The sequence below is a fragment of the Geotrypetes seraphini genome, chromosome 7 (assembly GCF_902459505.1).
Source record: "Geotrypetes seraphini chromosome 7, aGeoSer1.1, whole genome shotgun sequence".
NCBI lineage: Eukaryota > Metazoa > Chordata > Amphibia > Gymnophiona > Dermophiidae > Geotrypetes > Geotrypetes seraphini.
In genome coordinates this window covers 38,032,106-38,045,468 of record NC_047090.1, presented here as the reverse complement: position 1 = coordinate 38,045,468, position 13,363 = coordinate 38,032,106, and the positions used below count along the sequence as shown (strand labels likewise).

General features: G+C 43.1%; 1 protein-coding gene across 4 annotated transcripts in view; it reads left to right on the top strand.

The window, feature by feature from the left end:
• The window catches only part of ACSS3 (acyl-CoA synthetase short chain family member 3), a 182,983-nt gene that overhangs the window by 132,217 nt on the left and 37,403 nt on the right, over positions 1–13,363 (top strand). For all 4 annotated transcript variants that reach the window (XM_033951908.1, XM_033951907.1, XM_033951906.1 and 1 more), the window contains one exon: positions 10,439–10,502. In XM_033951908.1, the coding sequence (XP_033807799.1) occupies positions 10,439–10,502 (64 nt within the window). The remainder of the gene's footprint in view (positions 1–10,438; positions 10,503–13,363) is intronic.

The window sequence follows — 13,363 nt, the reverse complement described above, 5'->3', positions numbered from 1 at the left end:
TAAAAAAACAATATACAGTCAAACCTCATGAGAATCTCGAAATGGGTGTGAGCAAGAAGGCCTTGAGCATGTGCAGATGCTCAAGGCCCAGCAGCAGCCCAGCAGAAAACTGGCAGCACTTTCCAACACTGGCGGCACATGGTAAGGACAGGGCCAGTCAGTGGAGGGGGGGAGGGGTGAAGAGGCGATTGCAAAGGGAGGGAGCAGCGCCGGTGGGGGTCGGGTCAGGTGGAACGAATCATCCAAGTTGCCATTATGGCCTACGGGGAAAGTTGCTTTGCTATATGAGCACTTTGGACTGCGAACATGCTTCTGGAACGAATTATGCTCGCAAACCAAGGTACCACTGTATTTTAAAAAACGATTTGTTTAAAACACAATGATTCAAGGTACAACTAGCCCATGATTGATGTAAAAAAGCTGAGCCAAGCTTAAAACGGAATAACTACAAAGGGATTAAAATCAAAACAGGGTTGAAATAAAATACCGTGTGAATTAGCAACGTATGTTTGAAAAAAACGTAAAAGTATAATCGTAATAAGCGGAGAAAACGTGAAGCGGAGAAAACAAATAGGAATACGTAAAAACACTAGCACCGGAAAAGAACAAGGGCCAGAAAACAAAACATCAAAATTAGAACGTGATCAAAAGACTATATATACAAGGGATTAAAAAGAAGAAAAAATGATGAAAAAAAATCAATACTTATCAAAAAAAGCAATTGCAGAAGAGCCCAGTACTATTGCGACGCAGTGTGAGACTGTGAAGAGAGCCAGAGAACGCCACAGGAACTTGTAAAAATGTCAAACGTAATGATGTGTCTAATGGGGACGTGAGCCAATTGGGTCAAAAAACTACCGGTGGGCCAACTCTAGTAGACATTTGGTATTTTCTCATGGGCCGAATATAATTACAGTGCTCCCCCGTGAATTTGCGGTCCGTGATTCGCGGTCCCGGTCATTCACGGTATTTTCCGACTGCGAATGACTGGGCAGGAGAGGGCAGCCGGAGAGGCAGGAGAGGGCAGGCGGAGCGCTGGCGAGTGAAGGAAATCACTCGCAGTATGTTCCGACCGCCTCTTCCTGTACTAAAGTCGGGCCTCACCAATCAGGAGCTGCATGTCAAAGCAGCTCCTGATTGGTGAGGCCCGACTTTAGTACAGGAAGAGGCGGTCGGAGCATACCGCGAGTGATATCCTTCACTCGCCGGCGCTCCGGCTGCCTTCTCCTACCTCCCTTGCTAAAAACCGTATTTGCGGTTTTCCAACATTCGCGGATGTTCCTGGAACGGAACCCCCACGAATATCGGGGGAGTACTGTACACTGCGGGACAGATTTGGCCTGCAGGCCTGAGTTTGATACCCCTGCTGTGATACTTTAAATAAAAACCTCAGTACATTTATGCTTTGCCTACCACATGCCTTGTAGTTTGTCTGGAACAGTTTATGGTATGGCATAGAATGGGGTATAGTATTAGCAACCAGAAGCTATATTTATCCAGCATCTATCAATCCCCGTGGGTGCCGCTTAACTAAGAGTCTACTGAATTTGATTTCTGCTGTTCAATCTCCAGAAATCGAAGTGATAGGGGCTAATTAGCTCTTTAAAAAATGTGGCACTTTTAAAAATTGCTTTTGCAGATTCTGTAATTGACAGAATATTAGCCATTTATCTTCCGTTGAAACCTTGCTTGACTATCTTTCCCATTACTTTGTCTTTGACTGTGTTAGGATATCTTTATACTGTGTATATATGATTGCTCTAAAGTTCATGGCAGACTTACTGAGATGTATTGTATCAATCATTTTCTGCGATTTGTTCTTCTGAACTCCTCTCCTATACCGCATGGATTCATCTTTTTTTTTTTTTCCCAGTGTATGTGTGTTTTCTTTTTAAATGTCTTTTATCTGTGAGTCTAGAACAGTGTTCTCAAACTCGCGGTCCGGGGGCCACATGCGGCCCGCCAGGTACTATTTTGAGGCCCTCGGTATGTTTATCATAATCACAGAAGTAAAATCAAACAGTTTATTGATCATATGTCTCTTTAGCTATAAATGACAATATTATTATTAAGACTTTAGCCTAGAGAATGACATGGGGAAAAAATCTGTCCCCATCACTGCACCGTCCCCGGCCCACCATCCTCTGCACCGCCCCGTCACCGCCGTTCCCTTCACCACCCCGTCACCGTCACCGCCATCCCTTTCACCGCCACTGCCATCCCATTCACCGCCCCGTCACCGTCCCCGCAGCATCCATATAAGCCTCAGTACTGCGAAACACCATGAAGACAGAAGAGAATCCTGCCACCACTACTACTACTACTGCACTGAGAATCTGTTTCAGTGCATCTGCCCTGTAGTAAAAACAGAACATAAAATAAATCAATTGACTTGTCCTCCCTTGCAATGACGTGTCCCCCATGTTCACCTATAGCTCGAATCAGATCAATTGTGCACACTAAAAATGCAGGAGGATCTGGAACGTGAGTGCAGGCAGGCAGTGATACAAAAACAGCAGACACCCGACCGATTGCAGTGTTCCGCCATCTCTCTCCCTCCATCTCACCTTAGATGTAGAGTATGCCGGCTTTCTTTTTCGCCCAGCCGCACGTGCAGGTGCTCATTTGTTCAATATTCTCCTCTGACGCAACCGGAAACAGGAAGTTGTAAGAGAGGAGAAGATTGATCAACTCGAGCAGCTGCGCAAGCGCGGCATTTTGAACGCGTGCGGCTGGGCGAAAAAGAAAGCCGGCCATACTCTACATCAGTGTTTTTCAACTTTTTTACACCCGTGAACCGGCAGAAATAAAAAAATTATTTTGTAGACTGGCAAACTACTAGGACTAAAATTTTAAAATCCTGTTTCCGCCCCATCTCCGCAAGCTCGGTCACCTCAGTAACTATAGAAAAATAGACAAATATAGTGCAAAATATAGACAGCAGATATAATTTCTCAAAACTGATACATTTTGATCACTAAATTGAAAATAAAATCATTTTCCTACCTTTGCTGTCTGGTGATTGATTTCATGAGTCTCTGGTTGCGTTTCCTTCTGTCTGTGTATCCTTTCTTTCATTTTTTTCTTTCTGCACTCAGGCCCAAGAATTGTCCCTTTCTATTCCTTCCCTCTTTCCTTCCTATGTCTTTAGTGCCCCCAGTGCCTCCTTCCCATGTCCTTAGTGCCCCCAGTGCCTCCTCCCCATGTCTTTAGTGCCCCAGTGCCTCCTTCCCATGTCCTTAGTGCCCCTTCCTGTCTTTAGTGCCCCAGTGCCTCCTCCCCATGTCTTTAGTGCCCCCAGTGCCTCCTCCCCATGTCTTTAGTGCCCCCAATGCCTACTTCCCATGTCCTTAGTGCCACTTCCTGTCTTTAGTGCCCCCAGTGCCTCCTTCCCATGTCCTTAGTGCCCCTTCCTGTCTTTAGTGCCCCCAGTGCCTCCTTCCAAGTTTCAAGTTTAATTACATTTGATGAATCGCTTATTACAATATCTAAGCGATGTACAGTTTAAAAACCAACAGATTGTGGTAATACATATACAGTGGTGCCTCACACAACGAACTTAATTCGTTCCAGGAGCAAGTTTGTTATGCGAAAAGTTCGTTATGTGAAACGCGTTTTCCCATAACAATACATGTAAAAAAAAATAATTCGTTCTGTAGCATAAAATATGCTAAGATGACATAAAAAAAGATAAATTTACCTTGTTAGAGCTGTTAGCATGATATAGAGGGGATATATGTGAAGGGGAGGGGAGACAGGGGTTTTGTTGATCCTTGCTGTGTATTATAATCACCCCCCACATACTCCCCAGTACCTTTTTTAATTCCTCCCATCTTTTCCAGCCAGTGGCGTACAGGCCAGAAGCGCAGAGATCAGGAGCAATTCCTCTGCACGCCTGTGTGGGCCCATGCCGATCTCCGAATGGCTGCAGTTAGTTCTTGTGAGTCCCGCGAGAGCTGGCTGCAGTTAGTTCTTGTGAGTCCCGCGAGAGCTGACTGCAGCCATTCAGAGATCAGCGCAGGCCCAGGCGGCGGGGGGGGAGGTTTAAAACTATGCGGTGGCGGCGGGGGGAGGTTTAAAACTATGCGGTGGCGGCGGGGGGAGGTTTAAAACTATGCGGTGGCGGCGGGGGGAGGTTTAAAACTATGCGGTGGCGGCGGGGGGAGGTTTAAAACTATGCGGTGGCGGCGGGGGGAGGTTTGCGATGCAGCTCGGGCGACTTCGTTGTGTGAAACGAAGTCCGTTGTACGGATCAAGACAAGAAGTTCGTTGTGCGCAGCGTTCGCTGTGCGAGGCGGCCGTTATGCGAGGCACCACTGTATTTTAAATGGGCTAGACAATAGACAGACATGTTGGACAGACACGAATGAGTAGGAAGGAGGGGGAAAGTTACAATTACGATATTTGTTAAAATTCACATAAAAAGGAAAACATATTAGGTAAACATGGGGTGAGGTAAGGTAGAAATTTTATAAATTATTAGTAGAATGAGAGAATTTAGAAAAGATCGATCATAAATCAAATGCGTCTTGAAATAAATATGTTTTTAAAATTTTTTAAAAAGAGATAAGGTCTTTTTCGTTTTTAATAAAATTTGGAAGGGCGTTCCACCATGAAGGGGCCACCACGGAGAACATATCATTTCGTCTTGTGCCGATAATTCTCAACGAGGGGATTGAAAGCAAGTTCGATGAGGATGATCCTTCCCATATCTTTAGTGCCCCTTCCTGTCTTTAGTGCCCCCAGTGCCTCCTTCCTATGTCCCTCTCACTGCCTTCTACACTTTGTCCCACCCCCATCCCCGAATCCTGCCTGCCTACCTACCTTTCTCCCTCCCTAGCCAAAGCCAGCCTGCTGCCTCCCTGCTGCTCAAAAAAAAAAAAAAGCCTCCTTCCTTTTCCCCTGCTCTTACCGCCATGCTGCAGCTACTAAAGCCGACAGGAAGTCTTTCCGACTCAATTCTGAAGTCGGAGAGGACGTTCTGGGCCAGCCAGGCAGCGATTGGCTGACCCAGAACGTCCTCTCCGACGTCAGAATTGACATCGGAAAGACTTCCTGTCTGCTTTAGTAGCTGCAGCATGGCGATAAGAGCAGGAAAAAAGGAGAGGCTTTTTTTTTTTTTCTTCGCACAGACCGGCAGAAATTCAACCGGCGGTTGCTCTTCAGTTCAAAGGTGAGGTGGAGGGAGGGAGATGGCGGGGACCGCGCGATCTTGATTGCTTCACTGCGGGGACAAGTCCATTCACCGCTCCACGGGGTGGTGAATGGCCTTGTCCCCGTCCCGCAGAGGCCACTATTTTTTCTTCCCCGTTTCGGCGGGCTACCCGCTGCTAAACGCGGCTAGCCGCAGGTAACCCACCACAGTGTCATTCTCTACTTTAGCCAAAAGGAAAGATTTAGTTTTACCTCATGCAAAATTGTAATTTCTTTAATAAGACATTAACTATTTTTTCTGAGGCCCTCCAAGTACCTACAAATCCAAAATGTGGCCCTGCAAAGGATTTGAGTTTGAGACCACTGGTCTAGAAGATGGAAATGTTTCTTCTTGACCGCGAAACTAGAAACAATTTTGCAGTCTGTAGTCTCGATTGGGCTAGATTCCAGTAATTCAACTGACTCTAAGCCTCCTGCATTAATTGATGTGGTTCCTTCAGCCTGTCCAAAATGCAGCTGCTCGTGTAATTTACAAGTTGCAGGTCTCGTGACTGGATCGGTCCCCATACTGTACAGCCTTCACTGGTGACTCGTAATTTGGAATTCTACTGGTTTTTCTGTTTTTAAGTCAATCAAAGAGGAATGTGCTCTTTATATGAAGGCTGATTGAGATTATGCCCTTTCTCATCAAGAAAGAGCACCCTAGTTGTTGTTGTTTTTTCTTTTCTTAAAAGAGACTTGAATCAATAGAGCTTTGGACCACTCTCTCCCTGTCGGAAAAAGATTGCACGCTTTTCTAAAAATAAAATAAAGAAATGCAGAAAGAGGGAAAAAGAATTACAAACAAAAATATTATTTTTACAACAAGCCGTAGGATGCTATGGTAATTGATGCACTCAAGAGCAAGATTTGTTAGGAGTTTGATTTACTGTGTGTAAACCGTATTTTGTGTTCTGTGTTTTATTATCTGTCGTTAATTTGCTGTTTTCACGTTGTTGTGTAACTGTATCTGCTGACAGCTGGGGTTCTGCGATCAGTGGAAAATCCATTTTCCCACAGATAAATAAAGATGCAGTGTGTGTTCCAGATATTAGTGGCTCCGTCATTGGAGACACTCCACTATTTTATGTTGGCCAGAAATAATTTAAACTGCAACGTGAATACTCACAGTGGCGTAGCGAGGGTGCGAAGCAGCTGGGGGCAGCAGTGGCACCTCCTTTCCTTCCCCCATACCGTTGAAGTTGTTGCTCGCAGCAGTCGACCATGTGCTCCTTGCGACCCCCGTCGGCTCTCCCTCTGGTACCCAGGAAGTGACATCAGCGGCGGGTTCGTGAGGAGCACGCGGTAGACCGCAACAACTTCAATTAGAGGTAGGGGGGAAGGGAAGAGGGGGGGGTGCACTCGAGGGGAAGAGTGGGAAGAGGCGGGGGTGGGGCAGAGAGGAGGCGGGGTGCTGATGTCCCCTCCAACATGGCACTCGGTGCAGACCCGCCCCCCCTTCTTACTACGCCACTGAATACTCGTATTGAGGAGAAGAAACCTAGCGAGAGGGCAGGCCCATCCTATTTTAAGACTACTGTTTGTTCCCAAACACTTTGTTGAAGAAGAAATGTTTTCTATTCAGGCTTGTGTGCTGCTGTTTCGGAGAGACATTTGGGAAATATCTTTTGAGAACTTCCTTAGCGGAATTTAATTGCAAGAAAATATTAGCTTCCTGGTAATGTTTAGCATTGCTAGAGCCATTGTCTATTTGGAATCGCAGAAGTAAAACATTCTTGATAAAATATTGCTCTGCTTATTGTGCTCTGGGGCTTGAAATTGTTGTGGGAAATGTATCATCAAGACCGGATTGTATTTGTATGGAATAGAAGGAAATGAAACAAAAACAATGTTTTCATAATTTGTAGGAAGCCAATCCTTGGGGCCTTTCCCTGGCTCACCTATGAAGTTGGAGGGTAGGTGGGGGAGGGGGGGTTCTTAGAGGAACCAAGAAGACTTAGGACTGTACTTAAAGCCAGTGATGTACCTAGCATGTGTGACACCTGGGGCCGATCATTTTTTTAACACTCCCCATCCTCCTCGATATGAAAACAGGATTTTTAGTAATAATCCACAAGTCGCACAAGAAGAGTGTACCTAGAAAAAGAGGAAAGGGATTGGGACTTGTACACTGCCTTTTGTAGTTGTGCAACCACACTCAAAGCGGTTTGCATACAGGTACTTCAAGCCTTTTTCCTATGTGTCCTGGTGGGCTCACAATCTGTCTAATGTGCCTGGGTCAGTGGAGGATTAAACGACTTGCCCAGGGTCACAGACAGCATCTTACACACTGCAGTGAGCACTAGAACATCAATACATCCATTGTAAAACTAAACAAGTCAGATTAGTACAGATCGATCCTGCACAGTCAGTGCTAACAGAAAATCATGTCTTTCATACATACAGAACACATATATGCCCTCGCCCAGTATGAAATAAGTAATCACAAACTAAAACTAGAAATATGTAGAGAAAAGTTAAACTGAACCACCAAGAAGCTAGACTCTGCATATAAGATAACACCACAGAAACAGTGATGCATGTCCCCTAATATTGTGCAAACCAATGTAAATGTGAAAAAAAACCCTAAGAAATAACAATCATCATTTTACAAATTAACAAATAAAAATAAAACAGAAATGGAGAATAAGATAATACTATTTTATTGGACTAATACATTTTTCAATTTGCTTTCAGAGGCCAAAACCTCTTTTCTCAGGTCAGTAAAGTATACTGCTGTTAGGGTATCCTGTCCTGACCTGAGGAAGGGGGCTTTGAACTCTGAAAGTTAGTCAAAAATGTATTAAAATTAGTTCAATAAAAGGATCATATTTCCTTTGTCTATTTATAAACATTTATCAACACAGCTACAATACTGCTTTATCCTGAAGCAAAACAATAAATAGAAAACTTTTTTCTACCTTTTGTCACCTCTGGTTTCTGCTTTCCTCATCTTCTCATCCCTCTTTTCCTTCCGTTCATTGTCTTCCCTCTCTCTGCCCCTTCCATATGGCATCTATCCTTTTATTATGCCCCTTCCATCTCTCCCTCCCTTCATTTGGTTTGGCATCCATCTTCTTCCCAGCCCTCCCCTCCCCTGATGGTCTGGCATCTCTGTCTCCTTCCCCCTCCCCCCATGCTCTGGCATTTCTCTCCTCTCCTCCCCTTCACTTCCCTCCTCCTCTCCCCCCCCCCACATGGTCTGGTATCTCTCTTTCCTTTCCTCTCCCTTACCTTTCCTTGTCTTCCCTGGTATGTCTTCCCAATTTATTTTCAGCCTCTGCCTAGATTAAATTATTTCTATCCATCAGTTGGTAGTTTCAAGTTTTTAATAAAATTTGATATACACGCATTGTCAAGTATTTCAAAGCGAATTACAAATTTAAAATGGGTGAAACACTATAATAAATTAATACAAATTAATATATACTTACAAAAATCCGATACTGGTACAAAAGGAAAGGGGGATGAACTACAATAATTAAAGAAAGAAAAAGAGATAGAAGTATGAAGATATAAGATTAATTAAGTCTCGGCGATGAGGACTAATTAAGTATTGGATGTTAAAATATAAAGTTAAAAAAATTTTCTATACCATTCTCCCAGAGGAGCTCAGAACGGTTTACATGAATTTATTCAGGTACTCAAGCATTTTTCCCTGTCTGTCCTGGTGAACTCACAATCTATCTAATGTACCTGGAGCAATGGTGGGATTAAGTGACTTGCCCAGGGTCACAAGGAGCAGCGTGGGTTTGAACCCACAACATTGGGGTGCTGAGGCTGTAGCTTTAACCACTGCACCACTCTAGAAATCAAAATGCAGTGAAAGTGAGCCATTGTGACATCACTGAGGTTGGCTCTTATTGGTGGAATGAGGCATTATGATGTCACAATACCAGCTCTGCTGAAACTCTTCATACTATTTATACAGTCAATTTTCTATGTTGTTCTCCCAGGGGAGCACAAAGTGGTGTACATGAATTTATTTAGGTACTCAAGCATTTTTCCATTTGTCCCAGTGGGCTCACATTCTATTTAATGTACTTGGGACAATGGGAGGATTAAGTGATTTGTCCTGGGTCATGTGGGTTTGAACCCACAACCTCAGGGCGCTGAGGCTGTAGCTTTAACCACTGCGCCATCTCAAAGGCATCTCTATACAGGAAGCTTTTTAAAGTGCCTTTGAATTTTTCTAATGATGTTTCTCCACGCAAATAGCTTGGTAAAGTATTCCAGAGCTGAGGAGCTATGACCGAAAAAATAGTAGACCTCCTTGTACCAATAACTTTTAGGGCGGGAATAGTCAAGAGATGCTGTTCTGTTGATCTTAATGTCCTAAGTGGAGTATACGGTATAAGAAAACGGTCAAGAAATATTGGTGCATTTGTTAGACGGATTTTGAAGGTTATTAATGCAATTTTGCATGTGATTCTTTAAGAGATTGGTAACCAATGTGCTTTTTTGCAGACTAAATAGAAAACAATCAGTAGTAAATATGGACCATTGAGTCTGCCAGACATGTGTCAGCATCTAGTCAGCCAGTCTAGTGCTGAGTCATGCCTTTTATCATTTTAGTTGGCGCTAGGGTTAATAGAGGCATGAGCAATAGAATCAAGCAGGTGATTTTGCCTTTCTACAGGTCTTTATACTGCTTCTCAAAATTAGGCACTGAGTTGTAGAATATGCCCGATCTTTGGTGAATTTCAGCGCGGGCGTTTTACATCAGGTTTTAGCTGGCATTCAGTAAATGGTTGCACCTAAATCTTAGCTGCAGGGTCAGCTGCTAATGCATATTCTTTAAACCGTGCTTAGTTATAGAATGTTGCTAAGCTTTTTATTGTGCCATTTTTGTGGGACTGTATATAGAATGTGACCCTACATGGTGGTCAGCAGGGATGTGCACAGGTTGCAAAGTTTAACTATGTTTGGGTTTTTCCCTAGTTTATTTTATTTTTTGGGGGGGAGGGGTTACCTTTTATTGGTTTATTTCATATACTGGTTCTAATTAAAAGTATAACATATTTACATTTTTCTTTTTAATGTACGCCAATCAAATTAATGTACGTTAAGTTAATTTAGCATGCATAAAATTTTTTAAGATGCACCACGATGTACACTAACAAAATATGCATCTTTAACACTTAGGTCTATGAGAATCTTAAAAGAAGCAGTATGCGCCAGACTTTATTATTGCATAACAGGTCTTCCGTCTTAGACTTATTATTTTTTTTTTATTATGTTTCAGTTATGATCTTGGACAACAACATGCAACAAACGAAGCCCAAGACATTAGGAAATATTGTGGTAAAGTAAGCATGTGTCTTCTACAGTATTCTTAACTAAGGAACTACAGCTACCCAGCTTAAAGGTCAGTAGGAAGCTAGCATAGCACAGAACAAGAAGTTAGTCGCTCGGGGAAATTCTATAAGAAGTGCCTAAATTCTATAAGAAGCACCTAACTGCCCTCCCCTTTACAAAACCATAGCGCAGTTTTTAGCGCTGGCCGCGTCGGTAACAACTCTGACACTCATAGGAATTTTGTGAACGTTGGAGCTGTTACTGCCACGTCTGACGCTAAAAACAGCACTACGGTTTTATAAAAGGGGAGGTTGGGGAAGGGTTTAATCAGTAAATTGGCTTCAATAATGAGCTTTAACAAGTTCCTAATTGAAATAAAGAAAAATTAATTGGGAGATAGGCTATTTTCTTAGGCACGATACTACAAAAGATAGGCACCTAGCAGTGCCTAACACAGGGGTAGGGAACTCCGGTCCTCGAGAGCCGCCGTATTCCAGTCAGGTTTTCAGGATTTCCCCAATGAATATGCATGAGATCTATTTGCATGCACTGCTTTCGATGCATATTCATTGGGGAAATCCTGAAAACCCGACTGGAATACGGCTCTCGAGGACCGGAGTTCCCTACCCCTGGCCTAACACAAAGAAGGTGTTTTCGAAGTGGAGAAAGGCTTAGGCTCCACTAGACATGATTCTCTAAAGGACTTAGGCACTTATAAAGTAGGCCTGTAAAACTCTGGCCTATATTACAAGTGCCTAAATTTTAGTTAGGTGTGATTGGGGTCTCCAGATTTTTGTAAACGAAAAGACAGATCCAAGGCCCCACCCCCCAGTTCCGCCCTGTTCCACCCAGCCACGCCCTGTTCTGCCCCCCCAGCCACGCCCCCTCGGCCTATTTGCTCGTCGGGACGGCATCTGCTCATGTGCTGGTGCGACACGATGACATCACACGCACGCGCGTGACGTCAACTGCTTTGCGTGCGCAGATGCTGTCTCGTCGTCGCTAGAAGCTTTTCAAAACCCGAGCAAAGTGCAGGGTTTTGAAAAGCCATCCAGACCCCCAGACATGTCTTCGAAAAGGAGAACATGTCTAGGGAAATCCGAATGGCTGGTAACCCTAGGTGAGATTCTGTACTTAGCACACAAATGTGATTGGCATCCAATAGGCACCTAAATGTCTTAGGCGCCAGTTACAGAATCTGGCCCTCACATCTGTCACTGATGATATCTAGTATGGTAGCAGATATTTATCACTAGACAAACTTTTGAATAACTAGATCTCAGCCTAAGATGCAAGGAAACCGTCAGGTTCCGGATCTCTCTCAAACTATAAATAAATATGTAGACACAAGAAAGGAGCGCCTGCAATTGCACTTGAAATCGCACGTCAGGTTTTTTGTAGCACATGGGTGGGGGAATTGTATAAATGGCACTCAAAAAAATCGGTGCCGGAAAAGAAATTGGCACGAAGAGTATTCTATAAAGTGCACTCTTAGATGAGCGCCTTTTTTTTTTTTTTTTAAATAGAATAGCACTTTGAGCTGAAACTCGTGCCTAAAGTTGAACTAGCTTGGTATGCCAGCTTGCTGTAAATGCTGGCACTCAACTCATCGACACCAGTGTTTTTCATTAGACTTTTAAAACAAATTCTAGTTCTCAATCACGCAACAAAGCTGTGTTTTAAAGTGAGACAATATTTGAAGCCTGTTCTATAAGACAAAATGTAGGCAGTTACCTGTGATCACTTACACCAGCTGTATGGCTGCTCTCAATTCCTGTGCCTTTAAAATATAGATAACAAAGACAGCATCTGCAATATATTTGGTGTATCTTATGTACTCAAAAAAAATTTTTTTAAGTCTTCAGAGTGTGCCAACCACCAGCCAAATAATTTTAGGCTTAATCACTCAATTGGCATGTTCATCTTCATTAGACTTATTTTTTTCTTTTTAAAGTGCTCTATGCTGTTTATATGTGGCTTAAACTACTTCCAAACGCATAAATATTTCATATATCTTTAAAAAGGAAGAAAAAACTTTCTGCTTAGCTTCAGCAGTAATTTAGCCCTTCTTGACCGTAAGGGTAATTTTCTTTAGATGTCGGGTAGGACCTGTCAGCTCGACATGTTTCACCCGAAGGCTTTATCAAGAACATCTTTAGGCTAAAGTTTAACATATAGAAACATAGAAATATGAGTTATGATGGCAGATAAAGACCAAATGGGCTCATTCAATCTGCTCATCCGCAGCATCCACGATCTCCTAACTTTCCCTAAGAGATCCCACATGGCTGTCCCACTCTTAATTGAATTCAGACACTGTCTTTGTTTCTAACACCTCTGCCCGGGAGCCTATTCCACGCATCTACCACCCTTTCTGTAAAAAAGTATTTCCTTGGGTTACCCTGGAGTCTATCGCCTCTTAACTTAATCCTATGCTGTCTCATTCCAGAGCTTCTTTTCAAATGAAAGAGCCTCGACTCGTGCACATTTACGCCACATAGATATTTAAACATCTTTGTCACACAAATAACAAAAAAATCCAGTCTCAAAAAATATATCAATGTTATTAGCCTAGTGGGGAAGATACCCACTGAAGCACTTTTGCTAATAGTGGAGAAAAAGCCTCAACTGCATTAAAAAATGCTTTCATATCAGATGGCAACCCAGCGGGTTATAAGCCTATGAGACAGAATTTGACTGGCTTATAACCCGCTGGGTTGCCATCTGATATTGAAAGCATTTTTTGATGCAGTTGAGGCTTTTTCTCCACTATTAGTAAAAGTGCTTCAGTGGGTATCTTCACCACTAGGCTAATAACATTGATAAATTTTTTGACATTGGATTTAAACATCTTTCTCATATCTCTCCTCTC